General features: G+C 42.0%; 2 protein-coding genes across 12 annotated transcripts in view; one reads left to right on the forward strand and one right to left on the reverse strand.

Moving 5' to 3' along the window:
* Positions 1 to 21,146, forward strand: part of SYTL4 (synaptotagmin like 4) — a 197,017-nt gene that overhangs the window by 141,315 nt on the left and 34,556 nt on the right. For 10 of the 11 annotated variants that reach the window (XM_067723358.1, XM_067723359.1, XM_067723351.1 and 7 more), the window contains 12 exons: positions 4,415 to 4,516; positions 5,000 to 5,075; positions 5,410 to 5,500; positions 5,613 to 5,716; positions 6,254 to 6,349; positions 8,357 to 8,535; positions 8,829 to 8,931; positions 9,461 to 9,622; positions 13,458 to 13,566; positions 15,414 to 15,513; positions 16,272 to 16,480; positions 18,548 to 20,225. In XM_067723358.1, coding sequence (XP_067579459.1) covers positions 4,415 to 4,516; positions 5,000 to 5,075; positions 5,410 to 5,500; positions 5,613 to 5,716; positions 6,254 to 6,349; positions 8,357 to 8,535; positions 8,829 to 8,931; positions 9,461 to 9,622; positions 13,458 to 13,566; positions 15,414 to 15,513; positions 16,272 to 16,480; positions 18,548 to 18,696 — 1,480 coding nt within the window. In that variant the 3' untranslated portion in view covers positions 18,697 to 20,225. Of the gene's footprint in view, positions 1 to 4,414; positions 4,517 to 4,999; positions 5,076 to 5,409; positions 5,501 to 5,612; positions 5,717 to 6,253; positions 6,350 to 8,356; positions 8,536 to 8,828; positions 8,932 to 9,460; positions 9,623 to 13,457; positions 13,567 to 15,413; positions 15,514 to 16,271; positions 16,481 to 18,547; positions 20,226 to 21,146 lie in introns of those variants that run through there. The other variant, XM_067723362.1, reaches the window with a different exon arrangement.
* The window catches only part of SRPX2 (sushi repeat containing protein X-linked 2), a 31,621-nt gene continuing 26,417 nt past the window's right edge, over positions 15,943 to 21,146 (reverse strand). The window contains exon 12 of the mRNA XM_067723364.1: positions 15,943 to 16,192. The gene's annotated coding sequence lies outside the window, so the exon portion shown is untranslated. The remainder of the gene's footprint in view (positions 16,193 to 21,146) is intronic.

A 21,146-nucleotide genomic window follows, 5' to 3' on the forward strand; every position in this document is an offset into this window, starting at 1 on the left:
AGCAATTATACTCCAATAAAGGTGTTAAAAATGTATTAGAAAAAAAATAAAAGAATATGTCCATACAAAGACTTGTACATAAATGTTCATAGTGGCTTTATTTGTGATCACCAAAACCTAGAGACAACCCCAGTGTCTATCAACAGGTGAAGGGATAAACTGTGCTTTGTTTATACAGTGGAATACTACTCAGCAATGGAAGGGAATGGACCACTGATACATGCAACAACATGGATGAATCTCAAAATAATCATGCTGAGTGAAAGAAGCCAAACAAAAAAGAGGACATACTGTATGATTCTGTTTATGTAAAATTCTAGAAAAAGCAAGCTAAATTTCAGTGACAGCAGATCAGCACTTACTTGGAGATGGGATGAGGAAGGAGAGATGGATTATGAAGGGGCACAAGGAAACTTTGGGGAGTGATAGATATGTTCGATAGCTTAATTGTGGTGATGGTTTCACCAGTGTATACATATGTCAAAACTCATCAAACTGCACACTTAAACATGTGCAGTTTATTTATGTCAGTTATAACTCAAGGTGCAAATGGGAAAAAATGACAGAAAAATATAACATTGACATCTTTCCATGTCAGCACCAAGGGTCTGCCTCATTCTTTTTGCTCTCTGTATGGTGTTTCATTGTATGTATGTACTGTGATTTTATCCACACAGCCTTGGGTGGGTGACTCATCTGTTTTAGGTAATGAGGCCCCCCTTTTTCCTTTGCGGATAAGGATGGCTTTTATTTCCTGAACCTGATTAATACATCTGGCATCATTGGTCAGAATGTAATTTCTGAAGCCCATTGCTTCTGGCTGTCTATGACCTCTTGTCTCATTGGGCTCAGAAGACTCTTATTTATCCTAAACATGGAAACAGATTAAGTGGCCATAAATGATCTTTTCCATAAAATTATGGAGCCTCAGAGATAATCTAATTCAACCCCCTTATTTTTACAGAAAAGAAAGCAGGATAAGTGATTTACCTGAGATCATACAGATAGTTAGAGCCCAGGACTCCTTTCTCTTAGTCTATTTTTCTACTGCACAGATGTCAAATAATTGCTTTTTTGCCTTACGGTGGTTTGTATCAGCTTTGGATCAGTACGTATTAATCTTTGGGAAAAAATACAAGCAGAAACACTCTCCATGGGCCATTATTAAACTACCTCTCTAGAGGAATGGTTCTGCTTTAGGTTCTTTATTCTTTGCAGCAAATGGGGAAAAATAATAGTTCTAAAGTAAAAATGAAATCAAACTCCCTGCTGTGTCTTCACCTATAAAGCTAATGCATCTCTCAAGAAATGACCGCTGTTTCACCTCTGGCATGCCTTAGGATTTCCACCCCAGCTGTCTGTTTTCATAAAGCTATCTCAAACATCATGTTATGTTAACTTGGAAAGTTTAGTCTCTACTGCCTAAGACGTTATACATTTTGGTTACTTCATTCTTTGCTCATTTGTTATTAGTTCCTTCATTTATTTGATAAATGTCTATGAATGCCTACTATTTTCCAGGCACTGTTTTAGGCAGTGGGATACACTGGTGAAGACAACAAAGTCCCTTGCTTGAGGAGCTTAGATTGGGAGTGGGGGGCACAGACAATAAGGGAATAATCAAGTAAATATGTTGTATATCAGATGTTGACAAGCGCTATGGAGAAAAATGAAGTAGATTAAAGGGAGGGAGTGCCAGGAAAGCATATGTGTATATAAGCTGTTTTATCTAGGCCAACAGGGGAAAAGTCTTAATAATATGATGACATTTGAGAGAAGACAGGAAGCAAAGAGGCACAAACCCTTAGAGTATCTGGGGGAAAGAGGTACTTTCTAGGCAGAGAAAGCAGCAGGTATAAAGACCCTAAGGTGAGTTTGTGTTTGGCACGTGTGAGTCATCTGGAACTGGTGAGCAAGTGGGGAGGGTAGGGGATAAAGACAGAGGTGAGGTGAGAAGCAGATCATGTAAGATATTGTTGGCACTTGTAAGGACTCTGTCTTTTACTCCGAGTGAGAAGGAGGGCTCTGAGTGACAGGATATTATTTTTTCTTTTTTTAAATTGGGGTAAAATTTACATAACATGAGATTAATCATTTTAACAGTTTTAAAGTATACAGTTGAGTAGCTTTTAGTACTTTCAGAATGTTGTGCAACCATCACCACTGTCTAATTTCAGAACATTTTCATCACTCCAAAAAGAAACCCCGTGCCCATTAAGCAGTCACTCTCCATTTCCCTCAGCCCCTAATGTGCTTTCTGTCTCTATGGATTTGCCTATTCTGGACATTTCCTGCAAATGGAATCATACAGAATATGGCCATTTGTGTTTGGCATTTCACTTAGCATAATATTTTCAAGGTTCATCCATGTTGTAGCATGTGTCAGAACTTCATTCTTTTTTATTGTCAATAATATTTCATTATATGGCTGTACCACATTTCCTTTATCTGTTCATCTGTTGATGGACATTTGGACTGTTTCCACCTGTTAGCTATTGTGAATAATGCTGCTATGAACATTTGTGTACAAGTTTTTGTGTGGACACGTGTTTTCAGTTCTGTATTGGGGATATATATATATATATATATATATATATAAATATATATATATATATATAAATATATATATATATATAAATATATATATATATATATATATATATATAAATGATTGATTGATGTTTGGCTGCATTGCGAGGCTTGCAGGATCTTAGTTCCCTGACCAGGGATTGACCCCAAGCCCCCAGCAGTGGAAGCGCAGAGTCCTAACCACTGGACCACCAGGGAATTCCCTGGATTTATATTTTAAAAACTCATTTTGGCTGCTGTGTTGAGGATAGATTGTATGAGGACAAGGGCAGAAGTAGGGAGTTCAGTTAAGAGGCTACTGCAACCATCCAGGAGCTAGGTGATGGTGGTTTAGACCAGAGTAATGGCAGTGGAGGGGGAGAGAACTGGTCATATTCTAGATATACTTTGAAGACAGAGCCAAGAGGATTTGCTAACACATTGGATAGGTATTTTGAGAGAACAAGCAGAGTCAAGGGTGATTCTTAAGATTTTTGACCTGAGAAATGAAAGGACAGAGTTGCCATTTGATGAAATTGAGGGAAGAGCAGGTTTGGGGGAGGATTAGGGCTTTGGTTTTGGACTTGCTGTGTTTGAGACATCCCAGCAGAGATGTCAAGTAGGATGTTGGAAATAGAAGTCTGGCGTTTGAGTAAGAGAGAAATTTGGGAATTGTTAGTTTATAGAGCATATTTAAAGCCATGAGACTAGATGAGATCATTTAGGGGTAATTCTAGATAGTGAAGAGAAGCAGCCCAAGGAATAAGCATGGACACAATCCAAAGATTAGAGGTCTAGGAGGTGAGGAGAGACCAGCAAAGGAGATTGAGAAGGAGCAGCCAGTGAGGTCAGAGGACCAGGAGAGTGTGGGATCCTGGAGGCCAAGTGAAATTACTTGAGACACTTCAGGAAGAATGATTTTTTTTTCCTTTTCTTGTTCTCACAAATTCCTTGAGGTAAGGGGTCCAGGAAATGTGTCCTTCCCTTTAGAGATGAGAACTGCTGTTTTGAGTGCCCAGGGTCATCCTTCATTAAGCTGAAAAGGAATTCTGGTCTTCTGAATAATATCTTCAAAGCATACTGCTTATTTATGTATACACTTTATGCCCCACTGAGGGCATTTAGTCAAAAATTCAGTCAAAAAATAATTGAGTGCCCACTCTATGCTAGTCTTTCTTCTAGGCATTGGGAACGCAGCAGTGAACAGAATATGTGGTCACTGATCTCCTGGAACTTACTCTAATGGAGGAGAAAGACATTAAACAAATCATTTGTTTAAATTATTGAACAAATTAAGTAATTTATATAAAAGACATAAAAAGTTACACATATGATGACTGCTACCAAGGCATCAGGGTGCTTTAGGAGCATATTAGGAAGGTTACTAATCCAGACTTGGGGTGGGGGCATGGTCAGAGATCTCCAGGAACTGACATATAAGGAGAGACCAGAAGAAGCAATAGATTTAGCCAGAAGTTTCAAGTAAACAAGAAAAATGGCAATTGTGGCCATCCCAGGCAGAGAAAAGAGGGAAGAAGAAGAGCTTTGGCACATTCAGGGAACCAAAAGAGCTTCATCATTCTGGAATGTAAAGTATAAGGAGAGGTGGAGGGTGAAAGATGAGTCTGCAGACGTGAGCAGGGGTCAACTCATAAGGATTTTCTTGCCATGCTAAGGAGTTTGAACTCAATCCCAAGAGCAATGGGGAACCACTGAGCAGTTTTAAAAGCATACTCAGCTCTTAGAAAGATCACTTAGGCTACCATTGTGAAAGGTTGGAAGGAAGCCTGCCTCCCGGCAAGAGAGCCCACTTCCTTTATGTGTTGGCTCTTGGTTTTTATTCTAGTGTTCCATTTGAAGTCCCCAAGCTGAAAAGTGGAAAGAGTGCCCTGGAGGCTGAGAGTGAGAGTGTGGATAGCTACATGGCTGACTCGGATAGCACGTCCAGGTGAGATGCCCCCAGTCCCTGCTGCTTCGCTCAGCCGAGCTCCCATTTTGTTCTCTAGCGCCAGGGTGCGGGAATCCACTGCCTTCAGCGTTCCTGACTTCTGTCCTCAGCAAGGCGAATGAAGTATTTTCTCTGACGTTGCCACAAGTCTTCCAGTAGCACTTCTACTGTTGGCTCTGAGCACAGCCTTCTGGAACATGCTAACTTCCACAGGCTGCTGCACCTTGGAGGAGTCTTCCTGGACCAGCAGCAACGGATGCTGCTATCCCTTAGGCTTGGGGGTTTGAGTGTTTGTGTTTGTACAGAGTTGCTTATCTAATCATCTGCATTCCTTCAAAGTAAATCAGATGTGAAGTTTACCTTCTGGATTTGGTTATTGCAATGGCCTCAAGCCAGTGGCTCTCTTTCCATAGAGCTTGGGTCCCTAGACAGAAGGGGAAGGGGAGAAGGTGATTTTATTATAGCTTCTGTATCTGCCTCCAGGAGAGACTCTCTGGATAAATCTGGCCTCTTTCCAGAATGGAAGAAGATGTCTGCCCCCAAATCTCAAGTAGAAAAGGTAAGCTTTATTTATTGGTTGGTCGATCTCTGTCTCTCTTTTGTCTGTCTTTGTCTGTGTATGTCTCTCTCTCTTTCTTTTACCTTCCTCAGGAAGATTTTAAATCAAGAGTTCAAACAAATTTTAGTTCAGATTCCCTTGGGAGCATTTTCTAAAGTTTTGGTTGAAACATGTGAGAAAATAGGTTTTGTACAATTTCCTAGGATTAAGTCCTAAGAGTAATCTTTCCTTTAAGTTTGTCATAGTTTAGTGAAAATCTGGGCCTTCCTCCTTACTCCACTCTTCCACCTACTCAACTGTCTTTTTCCATTTCCTTGCCCTTACCTCTTCCTAGGAAGCTCAGCCTGGGGGTCAAAATGTGGTATCTGTGGACGAGGGTGAAATGATATTCAAGAAGAACACCAGAAAAATCCTCAGGCCTTCAGGTAGCTGGTTTCCCTTCATGGCCTTTTGAGATTGAAGTTCTGAGTACTTGGTGGGTTATTCGTACGGAGAAGAGTAGGTTTCTTTTGATTTGGTTTTCGGCCTTCCACTCAGAGTACACTAAATCTGTGATTGATCTTCGCCCGGAAGATGTGGGGCATGAAAGTGGCTCCTTGGGAGACAGAAGCAAATCTGTCCCAGGTCTCAGTGTGGATATGGTAAGTACCCTTGTATTTCACTTGGTCACTATATGAAATTTTATATATCTAAAGTTGACTTTACTGCCTGATACTCTCAATTCACCTGTTTCTTTAGGAAAAGGTAACATGAATCTTGATTTCCCCCTCAATTTCTTTTTTTTTTCAGTATCCCCCTCAATTTCTAAAGTAAATCTAGTTGCTGAATTGCTTGAAGAAAAAGACTATCTTTCACTGTCTCTTTTATTTTCTAAACATTGCTTGATATATGGTTGGGGGCTCAAATAAATACTTATCTTGAATATAATGTAAAGAGATGGCTGGGTTGGGGCAGTCAAATGAGAAAGAGATATTCTTATCTTATTATTTTGTGATTTGAGAAGGGTAGTTGGAATATAGTTTGGAAGCCTGAAATGGGGAAACATAAAGATAAGTATGTATGTGTGCATATGACACCTCAGAGCTTATCAACAATTATGGCCCCTACTAAAGGAAGGATATTCATCTTTGAACTTTTTCTTATTTTTATTAACTCTGAATCTATATTTATTTTTCAAGGAAGAGGAAGAGGAAGAAGAAGAAGACATTGACCACCTGGTGAAGTTGCATCGTCAGAAGCTAGCCAGAAGCAGCATGCGAAGTGGCTCTTCCATGGTAAGTTCTATTAGTTCTGTGGTATGGACATGTTGGTATACCAGGAAGGATGGAAGTGCCTCCCTAGAGCAGGATCAGGACCTGGGGAAATTCTCCTAGTCACTCTTTCTAGGTAAGTGAGATGCATTTGTTTGTTCCTTTCCTCAGTTTAGACCATAGTTGCTTAGTGCACAGTTAGGTGGCTTTCTCAGCCTCTGCCCTGGAGATTCTTACATCAGGTAGTTAGAGCTAGAGATGTTCATCATAGCCTTGTGAACAGTAACCCATAACTTCTCCCTTAAAAAGGTACCCAGGGGCTTCCCTGGTGGCGCAGTGGTTGAGAATCCACCTGCCAATGCAGGGGACACGGGTTCGTGCCCCGGTCCAGGAGGATCCCACATGCCGCGGAGTGGCTGGGCCCGTGAGCCATGGCCGCTGGGCCTGCGCGTCCGGGGCCTGTGCTCCGCAACGGGAGAGGCCACAACAGTGAGAGGCCCACATACCGCAAAAAAAAAAAGGTACCCAGGCCATGAAGTGAGCAAGATCAGGTTTCTTCATCAGAGCATGTACCAAGTCTCACATTCAAGGGCAGTGAGTGCCATGAGAAGGGCCTTGGCAGGGTTAATTTGGCATCAGGATATGATTAAGGAACAACAGCATCAATCAGAATCATGAAGTTAAAGGGACATTTAAGAATCAGGACCTAGTTCTGTCATAAGTGTGAAGATTGATGTTTAGGGGAAACAGAATCAGAAAGCAGGGTGATTAGATGGTCCCACTCACACATAAGAAGAGAACAGTGGGCTTGCAGAGTCAATTATTACCTGAGAGGAAGGTATCTTTTCACCTCTGTTGGGATTTTCCCCCCAATTCTGATGCAATCACTTTTCTCTGTAGGTCTTGACAGACATAGGTGGATAAAAGAAACGCACAGATAATTAAGGGCCCTTGTTTTAATTAGTAACTGACCCCTTCTAGCCAGCATTGTAGCATATATAACATACACCAAAATTGGACTGAGCTGCGTCTTACCTCTACTCCTTGCCCACCTTCTGGGGCAGTTGAAAATTAACAATAAAATGTGTAAAAAGAGGGGAGAAGAGCAGTTCGGAGCCTAGGTGAGCCATGAGCTGATTGATGAACCTGAGCAGTTGTGCGTGTGCCCTTAGCTGTCTCTTATACTCTGGGTACAAGACGACTGGCAGTACTGGCTGGTTGGTTGCAGGGGGCTTTTGTTTTCTTCAGTGACTATGGCTTTCTCATGAGGGAAAATGTTAGCAATGTGGCGGGGGGAGTGTGCCTTCGCCAGATGTTTGTGGGTGCTTTATCTTTTTTTGTTTGGTTGGTTTTTTGTTTTGTTTTGTTTTGTTTTTTGCCACGCCACACGGCATATAGGATCTTAGTTCTCCCACCAGGGATTGAACCCGTGCCCTCTGCATTGAAAGCACAGAGTCTTAACCACTGGACCACCAGGGAAGTCCCTGTTTGTTCTTTTCTTCCAGTTTTATTGAGATATAACTGACATAAAGCACTGTGTAAGTTTAAGGTATACAGCATAATGATTTGACTTACATATATCATGAAAAGGTTACTGCAGTAAGTTTAGTGAACATCCATCATCTTATATAGATACAAAATTAAAGAAATAGAAAAAATTTTTTTCCTTGTGATGAGGACTCTTAGTATTTACTCTCTTAACAACTTTCATATATAACACACAGCAGTGATAATTATATTTATCATGTTATGCGTTATATCCCTAGTACTTATTTATCCTATAACTGGAAGTGCATACCTTTTGACCACTTTCATACAATTCCTTCTCCCCTGACCCCTTGCCTCTTATAACCACAAATCTGATCTCTTTTTCTGAGTTTTGTTTGTTTGTTTGTGTTTGAAGTATAATTGACCTACAACACTATGTTAGTTCCTGTTACACAACATAATGATTCGATATTTATGTAAATTTCAAAACCATCACCATGGTAAGTCTAGTTACCATCTGCCATGTGGGTGCTTTATCTTCAGAGTACGATTGGCAGCATGATGAGCATTTATAGCGAAGCTGGCGATTTCGGGAACATCTTTGTGACTGGCAAGATTTCCTTTTCCCTGAAGTATGAGCAGCAGACACAGGCTCTGGTCATTAACGTGAAGGAGTGCCACCATCTGGCCTATGCTGACGAAGCCAAGAAGCGCTCGAACCCGTGAGTGCTTCTGGACCCTGCGCGGTGCTTGGAGATGATCAGACCCCAGCATCTCTCTGGGCACCCTTGAATCGAGGCTCTCACTTCCTAGGCAGACAGGGAGGTGTGATTGAGAGTGGTTAGGGAAGATGTGGGAAAAGGACCAGGATTGGGAAAATGCAAGAATGGCAGGTCTAAGAGGACTCGATGTAACATTTTCATTTCATCATGGCATATGTATATGGAGAGGAAGAAAATAAGGAATGCGCTTCCAAAAAGACAGCAAATTACTCAGTATTCTCCTTGGTTTTTAGATATGTGAAGACTTATCTTCTGCCTGACAAATCCCGCCAAGGAAAAAGAAAAACCAGCATCAAGCGGGACACCATTAATCCGCTATATGATGAGATCCTCAAAGTAAGTATCTAGAGCCCGAGAGGGTATGAGAATTTGATCTGTCTTGTGTGCTAAGCTGTAGCTATTCCTCTGCTATGTGGGTGGTCGACACGGTTTTCAGTGGCCATGTCTGTGTTTGAGGATATACTATGGGCATCTGTTCATGTCCTGACCTCCCAGAGAAGAGAGCAAAGCTGATCTGACTTTCTTGGATTATTGTGAAGTTGGAGGTCCACATGGCCACAAATCTCATTTTAAAGAGTCATTTGCGATCAGGAGTCTCCCTGGCAGTTCTTTTTGAATATTCCAGTGTTCTCTCCCCCACTGAAGGAAAAATTAATATTCCAGGTCCTCCAATGGAATATGGTAGGTTTTTGTGAAACGGGGTAAGTGGAGGCTTTGAGGGAGGAAACTCAAAGTGCTTAGGGACTAAAGTGATTTGATATTCAAGACTATGGACTTTGAGCATGGTTGCTCAGATTTTGGAGTAATCTTTTCCTGAGGAATTACCGTGAACTAATCATCTTGGGCTTCTTCTTTCCTTTCACAGTATGAGATCCCAGAATCTCTCCTGTCCCAGAGGACTTTGCAGTTCTCGGTTTGGCATCATGGTCGTTTTGGCAGAAACACTTTCCTTGGAGAGGCAGAGGTCCAGATGGATTCCTGGAAGCTTGATAAGAAACTGGATCATTGCCTACCTTTACATGGAAAGGTAGTCTGCTTTAACAACTCCTTACAGAGTTTGGATCTGAGGTAGAATTGCCTGCAGTGACTTCTGCTGGGACAGTTTTGAATGCAGTCTGTGGAGTTCTAGCACACCCTGCTGGGGTTATTGAGTTTAACAGTAATTTCAGATGCCATGGTTTTCCTTTGAAGTCTTTCTTATGTGTGCCAAGCTTTGCCTCCTGATCTTCCAGAGTCTGGGCGTATCCTAACATCCTAACTTGTGCCTCTTCTCCAAGCTAACTTTTTGGGTGTATCCTAATCTGCACTGGTTTTCCAAACTACCCTTTTCACTAAAGAAGTGGGGAGTAAAGCAATTCACGGAGTTGCAATTGCTGTGCTCTTGGTCACACAAGCCAGGGACAGTTTTACTTTGGAGATGGCATCTCGGGTGAGAGTGTGGCAGTGTGCATAATAGTACCTGGGATCTGAGTGCAGACCTGGATTTGAATCCAGGCCCTGTGATTTACCAGCTAGGTAAATCACCTAAATTAAAGGTAACTTACAGGACTTCCCTGGTGGTCCAGTGGGTAAGACTCCACGCTCCCAATTCATGGGGCCTGGGTTCGATCCTGGTCGGGGAACTAGATCCCACATGCATGCCGCAACTAAGAGGTTACCTGCTGCAACTAAGAGTCCGCATGCCGCAACTATGAGCCTGCCACATGCCGCAACTAAAAGATCCCACATGCCTCAGTGAAGATCCCAAGTGCCACAACTAAGACCCAGCGCAGCCTAAATAAATAAATAAATATTTAAGAAATAAAAGAAAAAGATAACTTAGGTAAGTCGCCTAACTTCTGTGGGCCTTAGTTCCTTCACCTATAAAGTGGAAATGATAATAATATTGTTCTTCTGCAGGATCATATACAGAATACCAATCAGTGCCTGGCACATAAAAGACATTCAATAGGTTACTGTCACTCTGGTTAAGATGAAATGCTAAAACAGAGTTAGGACTTCTTGATTATCAGAACTGTTCAATAGCAAGGTTCTTCTGTAAAACTTTTTTTACACTAGCATTTTCAATGCTAAAAATAGTACATGTTACATAGAATGCCTTTGGAAAGATGGACATGAAACTAGTAGTAGTGACTGCCTCTAGGAAGAGAGACTGAGGTGGGAAGGTTTAGTTTTCTCTATATGCCCTTTTATAACATTTGAACTTTTTATCAGGTCTACGTATATTGCTAATCAAGAACATTAAGAATAAAAAGATTTATGTGCACGATTCAAAATTAAAACAACATGGAAGTGTATAAAAAGAAAAATAGGTTATTTCCATTCCATAGAAATACTACTGTTATCAACCACTTGGATATCTTTATAGAAATTTTGTATTAAGCAGCACAGATATATATACATATGGATTTACATTTTTCCTTTTTACACAAATGGGCTCTTATCATTGTGTATATATATCTTGACTTTTCATTTAACAATGTGTCATTTACCATGGACATTTTTCTATGCCATCACTTACAGATTTATCTCATTTTAACTGCTGGATAGTATTCTTCATGTACCTATATTATAATTTATTTACAATCCCCCCACCAATGGGTATTTAAATTGTTTGCCTCTTTTTTTGCTATTAAAACTATGCTATAGTATATCTTGATCCTCTTTTGTGAGTGTAACTGTAGGAGAAGTTTCTGGTGGTGAAATTGCTGAGTCAAAGGAAATGTACATCCAGTATTTTGATAGCTACTTCCCTCCAAAAAATAGTAACAATATTAAAAATGTCCCTAGGAAAGCAGTTATCACCAAACTATAGCATATTATTAGAAATTTAGAATTTCTGAAGCATTTGGCATATAAGATATTCTCTCTGGGGCCTACAGTTGATATAATTATATTGGAAATGTCACTGTAAGCCATCATGAGCTACTGCCAATAAAAAAATGTCTTACATAAAAAGAAAAACCTGCACTAAAATGGAGCTGTTTGCTCTTTGCAATTATTTTGAGCCAGAATGAAAATATGCTACTGAAACAAATACGCCAATTATGCCAATTTCCAGCTAAGGCTAAACTCCAACTTTTCAGAGTCCACTAAAGTTCACAATCTAGAGACTAATAAATTGTGTAGACATTTTATAAACAACGAAAAGACCACTCCAGTACTACGTATCTATTTTAACTGAAAACATTCTACATTTATTGTCTCTGATTTTTCTTTTTTTGCCCTAGTGATCCGTTTGCTCCCATTCAGTTTTCTCTTCCTGGCATCCACCTCCCTGTTCTTCTGTGTCTCTCCCATACACTACACTTCTGTGCATTCTGGGTATGTGGTACATTTTTCCAAACCAGTGGGGATTATACCTTCCTTGCATTGCCATGCTCAGAGTTGAGGCCTTAGGTTAGAGGAGCCCCAGTGAACACGGGCAGTGAAAGAGCACCTCTGATCTGCACCAGCTCATGCTCTGGGTACCAAGGCATAAGGGACAGAGCCATGCTGAGAGAGCCAGTAGAGTGAAGCAGTCCTACTGCCCACGGCCACTTGCTGCTCATCCCACATATCCACTCATTCACTCTTGCATTCATTCAGGAAATATTTGTGGAGCATCTACTATGTGCCAGGTACATTGCTAAGTGTTGGGCATACTAGGATGAACAACAACAAAAAGGCTTGATTCCTGTCCTCCTGGCATTTAGATTCTAGTGGTAGATGCAGTCATTAATCAAAAGTAACCTAAACAAATGTAAAATTAAAAATTGTGGCATATTCAAATCCTTGTAACAGAGTTTCACCTAGCCCTCAAATCTTTGCAAGCTCTCTTTTAAAAAAGACTTTTTATCTTTGAAAATCATACAAGTGATACATGCCATTCTCATTAAAAAGACACTATCGATATAGACAGAGTAAAAAGTGAAAGCCCTCTTTCCTTTCCCCATTCTACTCCCCTCCTTAGAAGATACAGGTGTTATGTCTGTATGCTTCTGGGTTTTTCTATGCAGTGTAGTATAGTGCTTAAAACCATGGATTCTGGGACCAGTCTGTCTGAATTTGAATCCTGGCTCTGCCAATTACTGGGTGACCTTGGGCAAGTTACTTAACTTCTCTGTTCCTCTGTTTCATAATCTGTAAAATGGGGATAATTGTACTCATGTCATAGGGACTATCTTGAGGATTAAACAAAATGATATAATTAAAATACTATAACAGTACCTGGCACATAGTAAGTACTATATGAGTGATAATGATAATAATCATTATTTACATACATATATATTTACATATACAAATGTGAATATATTTTAATATAAGTGGGATGCTTTTTCTGCATCTTGCCCTGTTGACTTAACAGTACATCTTGGATATCTTTCTATATGTCAGTGTGTAGAGATTCACTGCATCCTTTTTGATGATTGCACACCATATGCCATACAATGGCATTAAAATCACTCATTTAACCTTTCCTGTATTGATTGACATTTAGGTTGTTTCCACTTTGGGGCTATCACTAACAATGTTGGTAGCAAGATTCTTTGTCATGGTGTCAGTCCCCTGTCAGTTTGTATGGCAACTTTGCTGGCAGACCTTTGAGGGTATTTGGAATCTAGTAATGGTATCCCCAAAGTAGCAAAATAGTAGGCATTACGGAAGACTCTTTGTTAGTTCTTCCTCAGCTCCTTCGGAAGAAACTGCCTTAGAATCCTGTGGCTGCCATGGCCTAGGGATCGTGGATGGTATTCATAAGGAGAAGGATCCTTTTACGCTGTGAAACTGTTCTTGGGGGTAATTTTAGAATCTCCTCAGCGAGAGGTCTCAACAACTCCTGAACCGCCCAGCTTGACCTATTGGGTTTGCCTGTGTTTCAGATCAGTGCTGAGTCCTCGACTGGCTTGCCGTCACACAAAGGCGAGTTGGTGGTATCACTGAAATACATCCCAGCCTCCAAACTCCCTGTTGGAGGTGACCGGAAGAAGAGTGAGTTTTCTTTGGGGCCCTGGATTTAGCTCTTAGTTTTCTGCACAAGATCTGTGCGAGGTGGTGCTGGCTAGTGGCTAGCACTATTGGAGAGACCAGATTACGATGCACACTGGATCATTTTCTAGGGAAGATTCCTTTACTAAGTAAGCCATTTCTGTTTTTCAACCAGAAGGGAATGCCTTAAGAGTTGGATTCCCTTTTTTGTTTTTATGTTGTTGTTTTGTTTTGTTTTTGATGCCATTAAACTAACTTGGTCTTGGTCCAGCTCTGACAGGCTACTAAGAGGTCAGAACAGAACAGAAGCTTCAGGACTGAGAGAGGGTGGTTGGAAAGGGTGGTGTATAAGTATAAGGGACAGGAAGTTGAAGGCTGAGGAAGAGTAAATCAACACACCAGGCATAGTGACTGTGGATATGTAGGTGAATAAGATACTATATTTGCCCTCCCTTGCACAGTTTATTTTAGAAAGTAATATAGTCATCTGCTAAAAGAACACAGATAAGGCAGTGATGAATTCTGTCTGGTTATATTTGGGAGAATTTTAAAGAGGAAGTAATGATGATACTGGACTTAAGACTTTACCAGGAAGAAAAAGAAGAGGATGGGGTGAGAAGAGCATTTCCAGAAGAGGAGATAGCATGAGCAAAGGTTTGAAAAAGGCATGGTAAATGGGGGGTTGTATGTAAGTGTGAGGCAGTGAACTTCTTAGTTGAGTGGGGCTAGAATTATGGTATATAGATGTGGAAGTAGGGCTGGAATTGTTGATGAGGCTGCAGCCTAGCTGAAAAGGGCCATGAATGTAATGGTAAGGAGTTGAACTTGACACTTTGGCAACGGGAAGCCAAGTTCTTAAAAAGTTACCTGCAGCAAAGTCTAATCTATAGGATTTGGGGAAGTCAGTGAGATTCCCAAGGAGGGTGTGCAGGATAGCTAGAGAAGAGAGGCAAGGATAGAACCAGAGGGAACACTTTAGAGAATGAAGATGGGAAGAGAAGCCAGTGAGGTGGAGGCTTATCAGGGGAGAGCAATGCCGGGAGAGAGCTTGAAGAAGGGAGCGGGTGTTGTCAACAGTATTGAAATACCACTGGCATGTCGGGCCCAATGAGAAGACACAGCTTATCGGCATTAGATTACATTTTCAGTGGATCAGTGGAAGCAGATGCCAGATTTCACTAGAAACTAGGTTGAGTGAATGAGGCAAAGAAGTAGAGGCAGTGAGTGTGGACTCTTTTTTTCCAGGATAATTGATGGTGAAAGAAAGGAGAGCCAGGGAGGACAGCTTGAATAGGAGATAAGGTTGAAGGGAAATTTACTTTTAAAAGGATTTTTTAAAGCCAGAGGTGAGATTAGCATATATTTAGACTGAGAGGATGGGACCAGTAGAGAATGAGATATTAAAAATGGGAGGTGGGGGTTGAAATTGATGATGCCTGATGAGTCTTGTTGACATGGGGATGGGATCCAGAACACAAGTGGTGGAGTTCCCTTTTTTCAATCATTCAGCAAACATCAGGAAACTTTATTTCTCTATGCCTCAATTTTCTCATCTGTAAAATGAGGAGCATGATGGTATATATCTCATATGGTTGTTTTGAGGAATAAATGCTTAATGTTGAATCAGGCACATAGCCAGTTTTCAATAAGCCTTTGTTGCTATTGTTATGACTTGAGCACCTATTTCTCGCTGTTAGGCGCTGTGCTAGGCACTGAGAATACAAGACAGGTGTGGTCCACTTATCATGGAAGTTGCTGTCTTCAGGAACAAGGAGAGGAAGTGCTATGTAGATAAAGCTTGAGAGAAAGAGGTGTCAGAGCTCACTTGCTATGTCTGACATCCCTTCCAGGTACAGGTGGGGAAGGGGGAGAGCTCCAGGTGTGGATCAAAGAAGCCAAGAATCTGACAGCTGCCAAATCAGGAGGGACTTCAGACAGCTTTGTGAAGGGGTGAGTCCCTGGACCAGCACCAAACTAACCAGTTTCAGGACATGAGAGTTAAGAGAGGAACCCAATTTAACCTTTCTCTGTAGATATTATCCCTGTGTGTCCTGCCACCTCCAGCAACCAACTTGTTCCTGAAATTAGGTAATGGCACAACCTCCGCTACCACGTTTCCACTGGTCTGAGCTCAGTTTGGGCTGGGCTGTAGTGTTGATTTCCAAAAAGGAGCGTGGTAGACAGTTAGGTCTGACTTTTCCTTTGTTATAGATTTATGCTCTTAATTAATCCTGAATAAAAATCTGTGTTCCCTGACTGTCAAGACCTGGGGACTCAGGACTTTGTTCCCCACAATATTTAAGCAATGGCAGCTTTCCCCAAGTTACAGCTCAACCTACTGACTTAAGTTCTCTAGCAAATCATGTCTGGCTGTGCCTATGCTTATTACTGTTGTTTTTATTAAACAGGACTTTTCCCAATAGAAGTGGAACCAAATATTCAAAACCTATTTTTGATGGCATATAGACAATAGCTCCCTAATAATATTGTATTAATTTTCTCTCCAGGTAAAAGGAATTGAATCGGGTGAATGATCTAGTGGAGGTGGTAGGAACTATGCTTCAGCAGATTCAGAGGAGGGAGAGTGTGTCCTCGGATCTGAGTGTTGACTCAACTTCCTGGGCTAGACCTGTGGGAGGGGAAAGGGAAATTTAGATAGATATTGCCAGGTTTGAGTAGGTTGTTGATTCCTCCGCACCCTCTGCCAGATACCTCCTTCCCATGAGGAACAAGGCCAGTAAGCGTAAAACTCCTGTGATGAAGAAGACCCTGAATCCCCACTACAACCATACATTTGTCTACAATGGTGTGAGGCTGGAAGATCTCCAACACATGTGCCTGGAACTGACTGTGTGGGACCGGGAGCCCCTGGCCAGCAATGACTTCCTGGGCGGGGTCAGGCTGGGTGTTGGCACTGGTGAGAACCTCTCCCCCACCCTCACTGTCTTCAAGGCCTCTTAGATATTTCATTCTGAATAGACCCATCACCCTCCCTACACAGCTCCACTATGTCAGGAGTTGTCTTCTTTCAGTTAACATTCAGCCAGTGTTTACTGAGGACCTATTATGTGCAGGGCTGAGGGGAGGCTGAGCTCCTGCACTTTCATGTGTACAGGTAAATGGGACCCTGATTTCCAGGAATGCCATCATCTTCCCACCAAAAACATATAAAAACCTACATATATCTGTACCTCTGATTTCCACCTTCCATCCTGTTACATGAAAGAAGGGTCCTTCCTAGCAAGGGCCAAGCTCTTTCCAAGTGTTCTAGATCACACCCTCTCCTTCTCAGTGACCTTACTTCTGGAATCTCCTATCTATCCTATCTGATCAGTTTTATTCTCTCTACCTCCCTATTGGAGGAGAAAGTACATATACTCTGGTATTTCCAGTCTTAATAAACAGAAACAAACCTTCCCTTGACCCCACGTCTCCCCTCTGATTTCTTAAAGAGTGGTTTCCATGGCCTCAGCTCTCCTTTAGTCTTCAATCCACTGTGATCTGACTTCTGTCCCACCATTCCACTGAGTAACTGCTTATGCCAAAATTTTGTTTTCATCATCCTAGAATTTTCATGCTATTTAGCATTAGCTGATCACTCCCTTTTTCTTGAAATACTTTGCTTCTCTTGACACCACACTTTTCTTTGGGACATCCTCATTCTCTACCCAAACTCTAAATATTGGTGCTCTCAAGGCTTAGTCTTGAATTCTCCTTTCTTTCTCTACAGTCTCTGCATTCCTGTGGCTGTAAATATTACTTGTATATTAATAATTCATACAAAGCATTTAACACAAAGCATCTAGAATGATGTTCTTACACATGTAAGCCAGTTCATGTCAGTCCCCTACTTCAAACACTTCAGGGGCTCCTACTGCACTTAGAAAGCAATCCAAAGTTCTCACCATGCCAATAGGCCCCTGTGTCTAGACCCTCTGTTCCTTTATGATCCATCATATAGTACTACTTGCTCACTATGCTCCAAACACAATGACTTGCTTTCTTTTCTCCAAGTATACCAAGCTTCTCCCCACTTCATAACCTCTGCAATTAGTGCTCCCTCTGTCTGGGAAGGCTGGTTCCTTCCAGTCCTTCAGCTCCTGACTATATGTCTCCTTCTCAGAGGGGCCCTCAGATCACTTAATCTAAGCGAGGCCTTGATCTAGGTACTACAAGTCACCCTGTTTATTTGCTTCATGACACTTACCTCACTATCTGGAATACTCTTGTTGATTTACTTGTGTATTTTCTGTCTTCTATATTCAAATGTAAGCTGCCTGCGGGCAGGACTTTTTCTGCTTTATTTACTACTGTATCTCCAGAGCCTAGAAGAGTACTTGGTACACAGTAGGCACTTGATAAATCTTTGTTGAATGAATGAATATACAAGAGAATAGAAATGAGGCCCCATATGATCTGAACTTCAAGCCTGGAGTCTACAGCCAGAAAATAAAGGTGTTCAGCTTCCTTCCTTCCTTCCTTCCTTCCTTCCTTCCTTCCTTCCTTCCTTCCTTCCATCCTTCCTCCCTCCCTCCCTCCCTCCCTCCCTCCCTCCCTCCCTCCTTTCTTCCCTCTTTCCTTCCTCCCTCTCCCCCCTCTCTTCCTCCCTCTCCCCCCTCTCTTCCTCCCTCTCCCCCCTCTCTTCCTCCCTCCCTCCCCTCCCCTCCCGTCCCCTCCCTTCCCTTGTCAAGTTGGCAATAACAGAAGGGCTATAGCTGTAACAGCCTTAGAATAAGAAGTCTCGAGCTACCGTGTGCTGTTTCGAGTCTCATTTCATCAACTTTAAGTCTCTTGACGGAGTCTCAAGAGCACAGAAATAGCTGTGCAAAATCAACAGGGAGCCATTCTCAGACCGCTGTCCCCATCAGCCCATCTTCATAGCGCACTGTCTTTTATGGGGTGCTACCCTTAATGCATAACCCATATTTCTCAGTAGGCTGAGGAATGGGGTCCCTGTTCAGCCTCCTCTGGTGTTTCTCCTTAGGGATCAGTAATGGGGAAGTGGTGGACTGGATGGACTCGACTGGGGAAGAAGTAAGCCTATGGCAGAAGATGCGACAGTACCCAGGGTCTTGGGCGGAAGGGACTCTGCAGCTCCGTTCCTCGATGGCCAAGCAGAAGCTGGGCTTGTGAGCCCCTATCCTCTGCAGGTCCAACCTTGTCTAGGGCAAGTCAGAGGAAGCAAAGAAACCAAGGGTGAAGATGTATAATTTAGTGTGTGTGTATGTGTGTATGTGTGTGTGTGTGTGTGTGTGTGTGTGTGTAAACGTGTATTTCTACAAATCTCATTATGCTAGAGTGATGTAGACTATCCCTTTTTAAAGCAGGCTCGAAAATAAGCGTCTCTTCAAAATGTTTTTATTTGTGCATAAACTACTATATATTTTCAGAGTCCATGTTTCTTATATCTTTATGAGATTTAATTAACTTATCTTTTAAAACAACTTTTTATCACCTGTCTTGCTATCCTGGTTCTTCCTTCCCCAGGAAGCCCTGGCTGCCTTTGGCACTCATACTGGTCTGTGTTTCAAGGTGTGCCTGGTCTGAGGCCAAGGCTCCGGGAAGCAGGGGTGGGTTACAGAAGATGGGGTGGAAGACAGAAGATGGGAGAGAGGTGAGTAGGTCCATCCTTCCTTCTCCAATTTATGCTTTTAACTCCATTTCTACCTTGACACATTTCTGGAACTTGGCTTTTAACTCTTCTTGTTTGTAGCAGTTTCCACCTTGCTTGGGTCGAATGCTTTTCTTGGAAATGCTAAGAAAATGTCTAAGTTGCTTCCAGTTCTGAAAACCTTCCCTAGACCTTTGGGGAACCCTTATAACAGAGCTGCTTTAGAAGAGCACTTTAATTAGATAACGGCCTTTGGACTGGGTCATGGGCATGCCCAGTAAGGGCTTCTCAGTGGTCCCTGAGGACCAGTGACTGAGTGTCTCCTAGCCCATGCTGAATTCTTTGCATTTTAAACTGATACAGCAGTTGTTAAAGAGCTCCTAATTTCTCTAATGAAAGACAAGACATCTTCACTCTCACGTACCACACTTTTCTTAGCGTTTGTGTTCGCCATATGTTACCACCCAGAATAGGGTCTACATACTGTTATGTCAGCCAGAATGGCCACGTATGGTCTAAACCAGTCCAGTGTTTCTCCAGGCTGGGCACTGTTAGTGTCCAAGAGAGTGTGTTCAGAGAATCTCCCAGGTTTTCTGACTTCCTTCTTGAAGTGGTTTCAGTTCCTATTTTTTCTCTTGTTTCCTGAAGTTGACCTAGATGTAACCTGGGTGTGGTGGGTTGAGACCTTTCTAAGAAGGGTCTAGCGATCTAAGGTTCATTTTCTGAAACTCACTCTCCCAAACTGACCTTCTTATTCTCACAGTTTTATCTTCACAAAGTCATTTGTAAAAGGAGTCTGTACCGGAGAAGAAATCCCTTTCAGTAGAGTTGACTGCTAGCGGACTCTCCTATAAGGCTACTGGATTGAAGGTGGCCACTGCTTTCTGTTGTATGTGTGAAGTGAACGGAAGAGTGTTTTAAAAAGGTTTATTCGGTGTGGATTGATATTGTAATGGAAGGCATAACTTGGGATCCTGGACTGTCACTTGCTCCTTTGTTCTCCACCCCCTGAAATGTGTGTGTGCTTCAATAAAGCTTTCTTCCTTGTCAAGCGTTTGCATTTGTTAGTCTTATAGATGCTTTCGTCTCTGATGTCCTGACTTACTGTTGTTGCTTTTCATGTGGCTTGAAGGATAAGAACCAAAGTGACAAATGCCCTTCCCTAACCATACTGTGCTCACTTGAAGAAAATTTCCCTGTCCCCACATTGGTGCCTGATAGCTCTGCCGAGCTCTGATCCATTGACCTCTGTGTTTGGTATTGAGGGAGAGAATGAGAACCCGTCTTAAAAGTGCTAACACTTTTCTTTCTCTCTCTAAAGTACCAAGGGAAACTCCTCCTTTACCTTTGTAGCCACCCCCATCCCACCTCTGCAACTGCAGGAAGGAGAGAAAAGTGCACAGGGAAGGGAAGACATCCCCTGCTGTTTCTTTCTGGATCCTTCACCTTCTCTAGGAGGTAGGGCCTTTTCCTTCACTCCTACTACCACTATTCAGTTTTGAGAGATAAATAACCCAGATACCAAGTAACCCATCTCAGAAATAAGGCTCTGGGTTTCTAGGTAGAGCCCAAGTGATTTTTGACCTCTTGTATAAAAGGGTATTAAAATATATTGAATGCCTTTTGTGTACAAAGCTTTCTGCTAGGCATATATTATTTCCTTCATTTCTCCAAGCACCTTATGAAATAGGAAACCTTGCCTTTTTACAGGTGAGGAAAGTCAAGCCCACTATCATGCATAAAGTTGGGAGGTGAATCAAGGTCTGACTCTACAGGACCATGCTGTCTCCTATGAGGCATGGGCCAAGATTCAAAGAAAGGGGTGACTCCTCTCTTCTAAAATATCTCGAAGAAATAAGTTTCATTTACGGGGTAGGACAATCAAAATGCTTTGGATGTTACCTAGTCAGCTGACTGACGGAATAGCTTGTATGGGGGGAGGGGGCAGGGGAAGGGAAGGAGGGGGGAATGG

Source organism: Pseudorca crassidens, chromosome X, assembly GCF_039906515.1.
Source record: "Pseudorca crassidens isolate mPseCra1 chromosome X, mPseCra1.hap1, whole genome shotgun sequence".
Taxonomy (NCBI): domain Eukaryota; kingdom Metazoa; phylum Chordata; class Mammalia; order Artiodactyla; family Delphinidae; genus Pseudorca; species Pseudorca crassidens.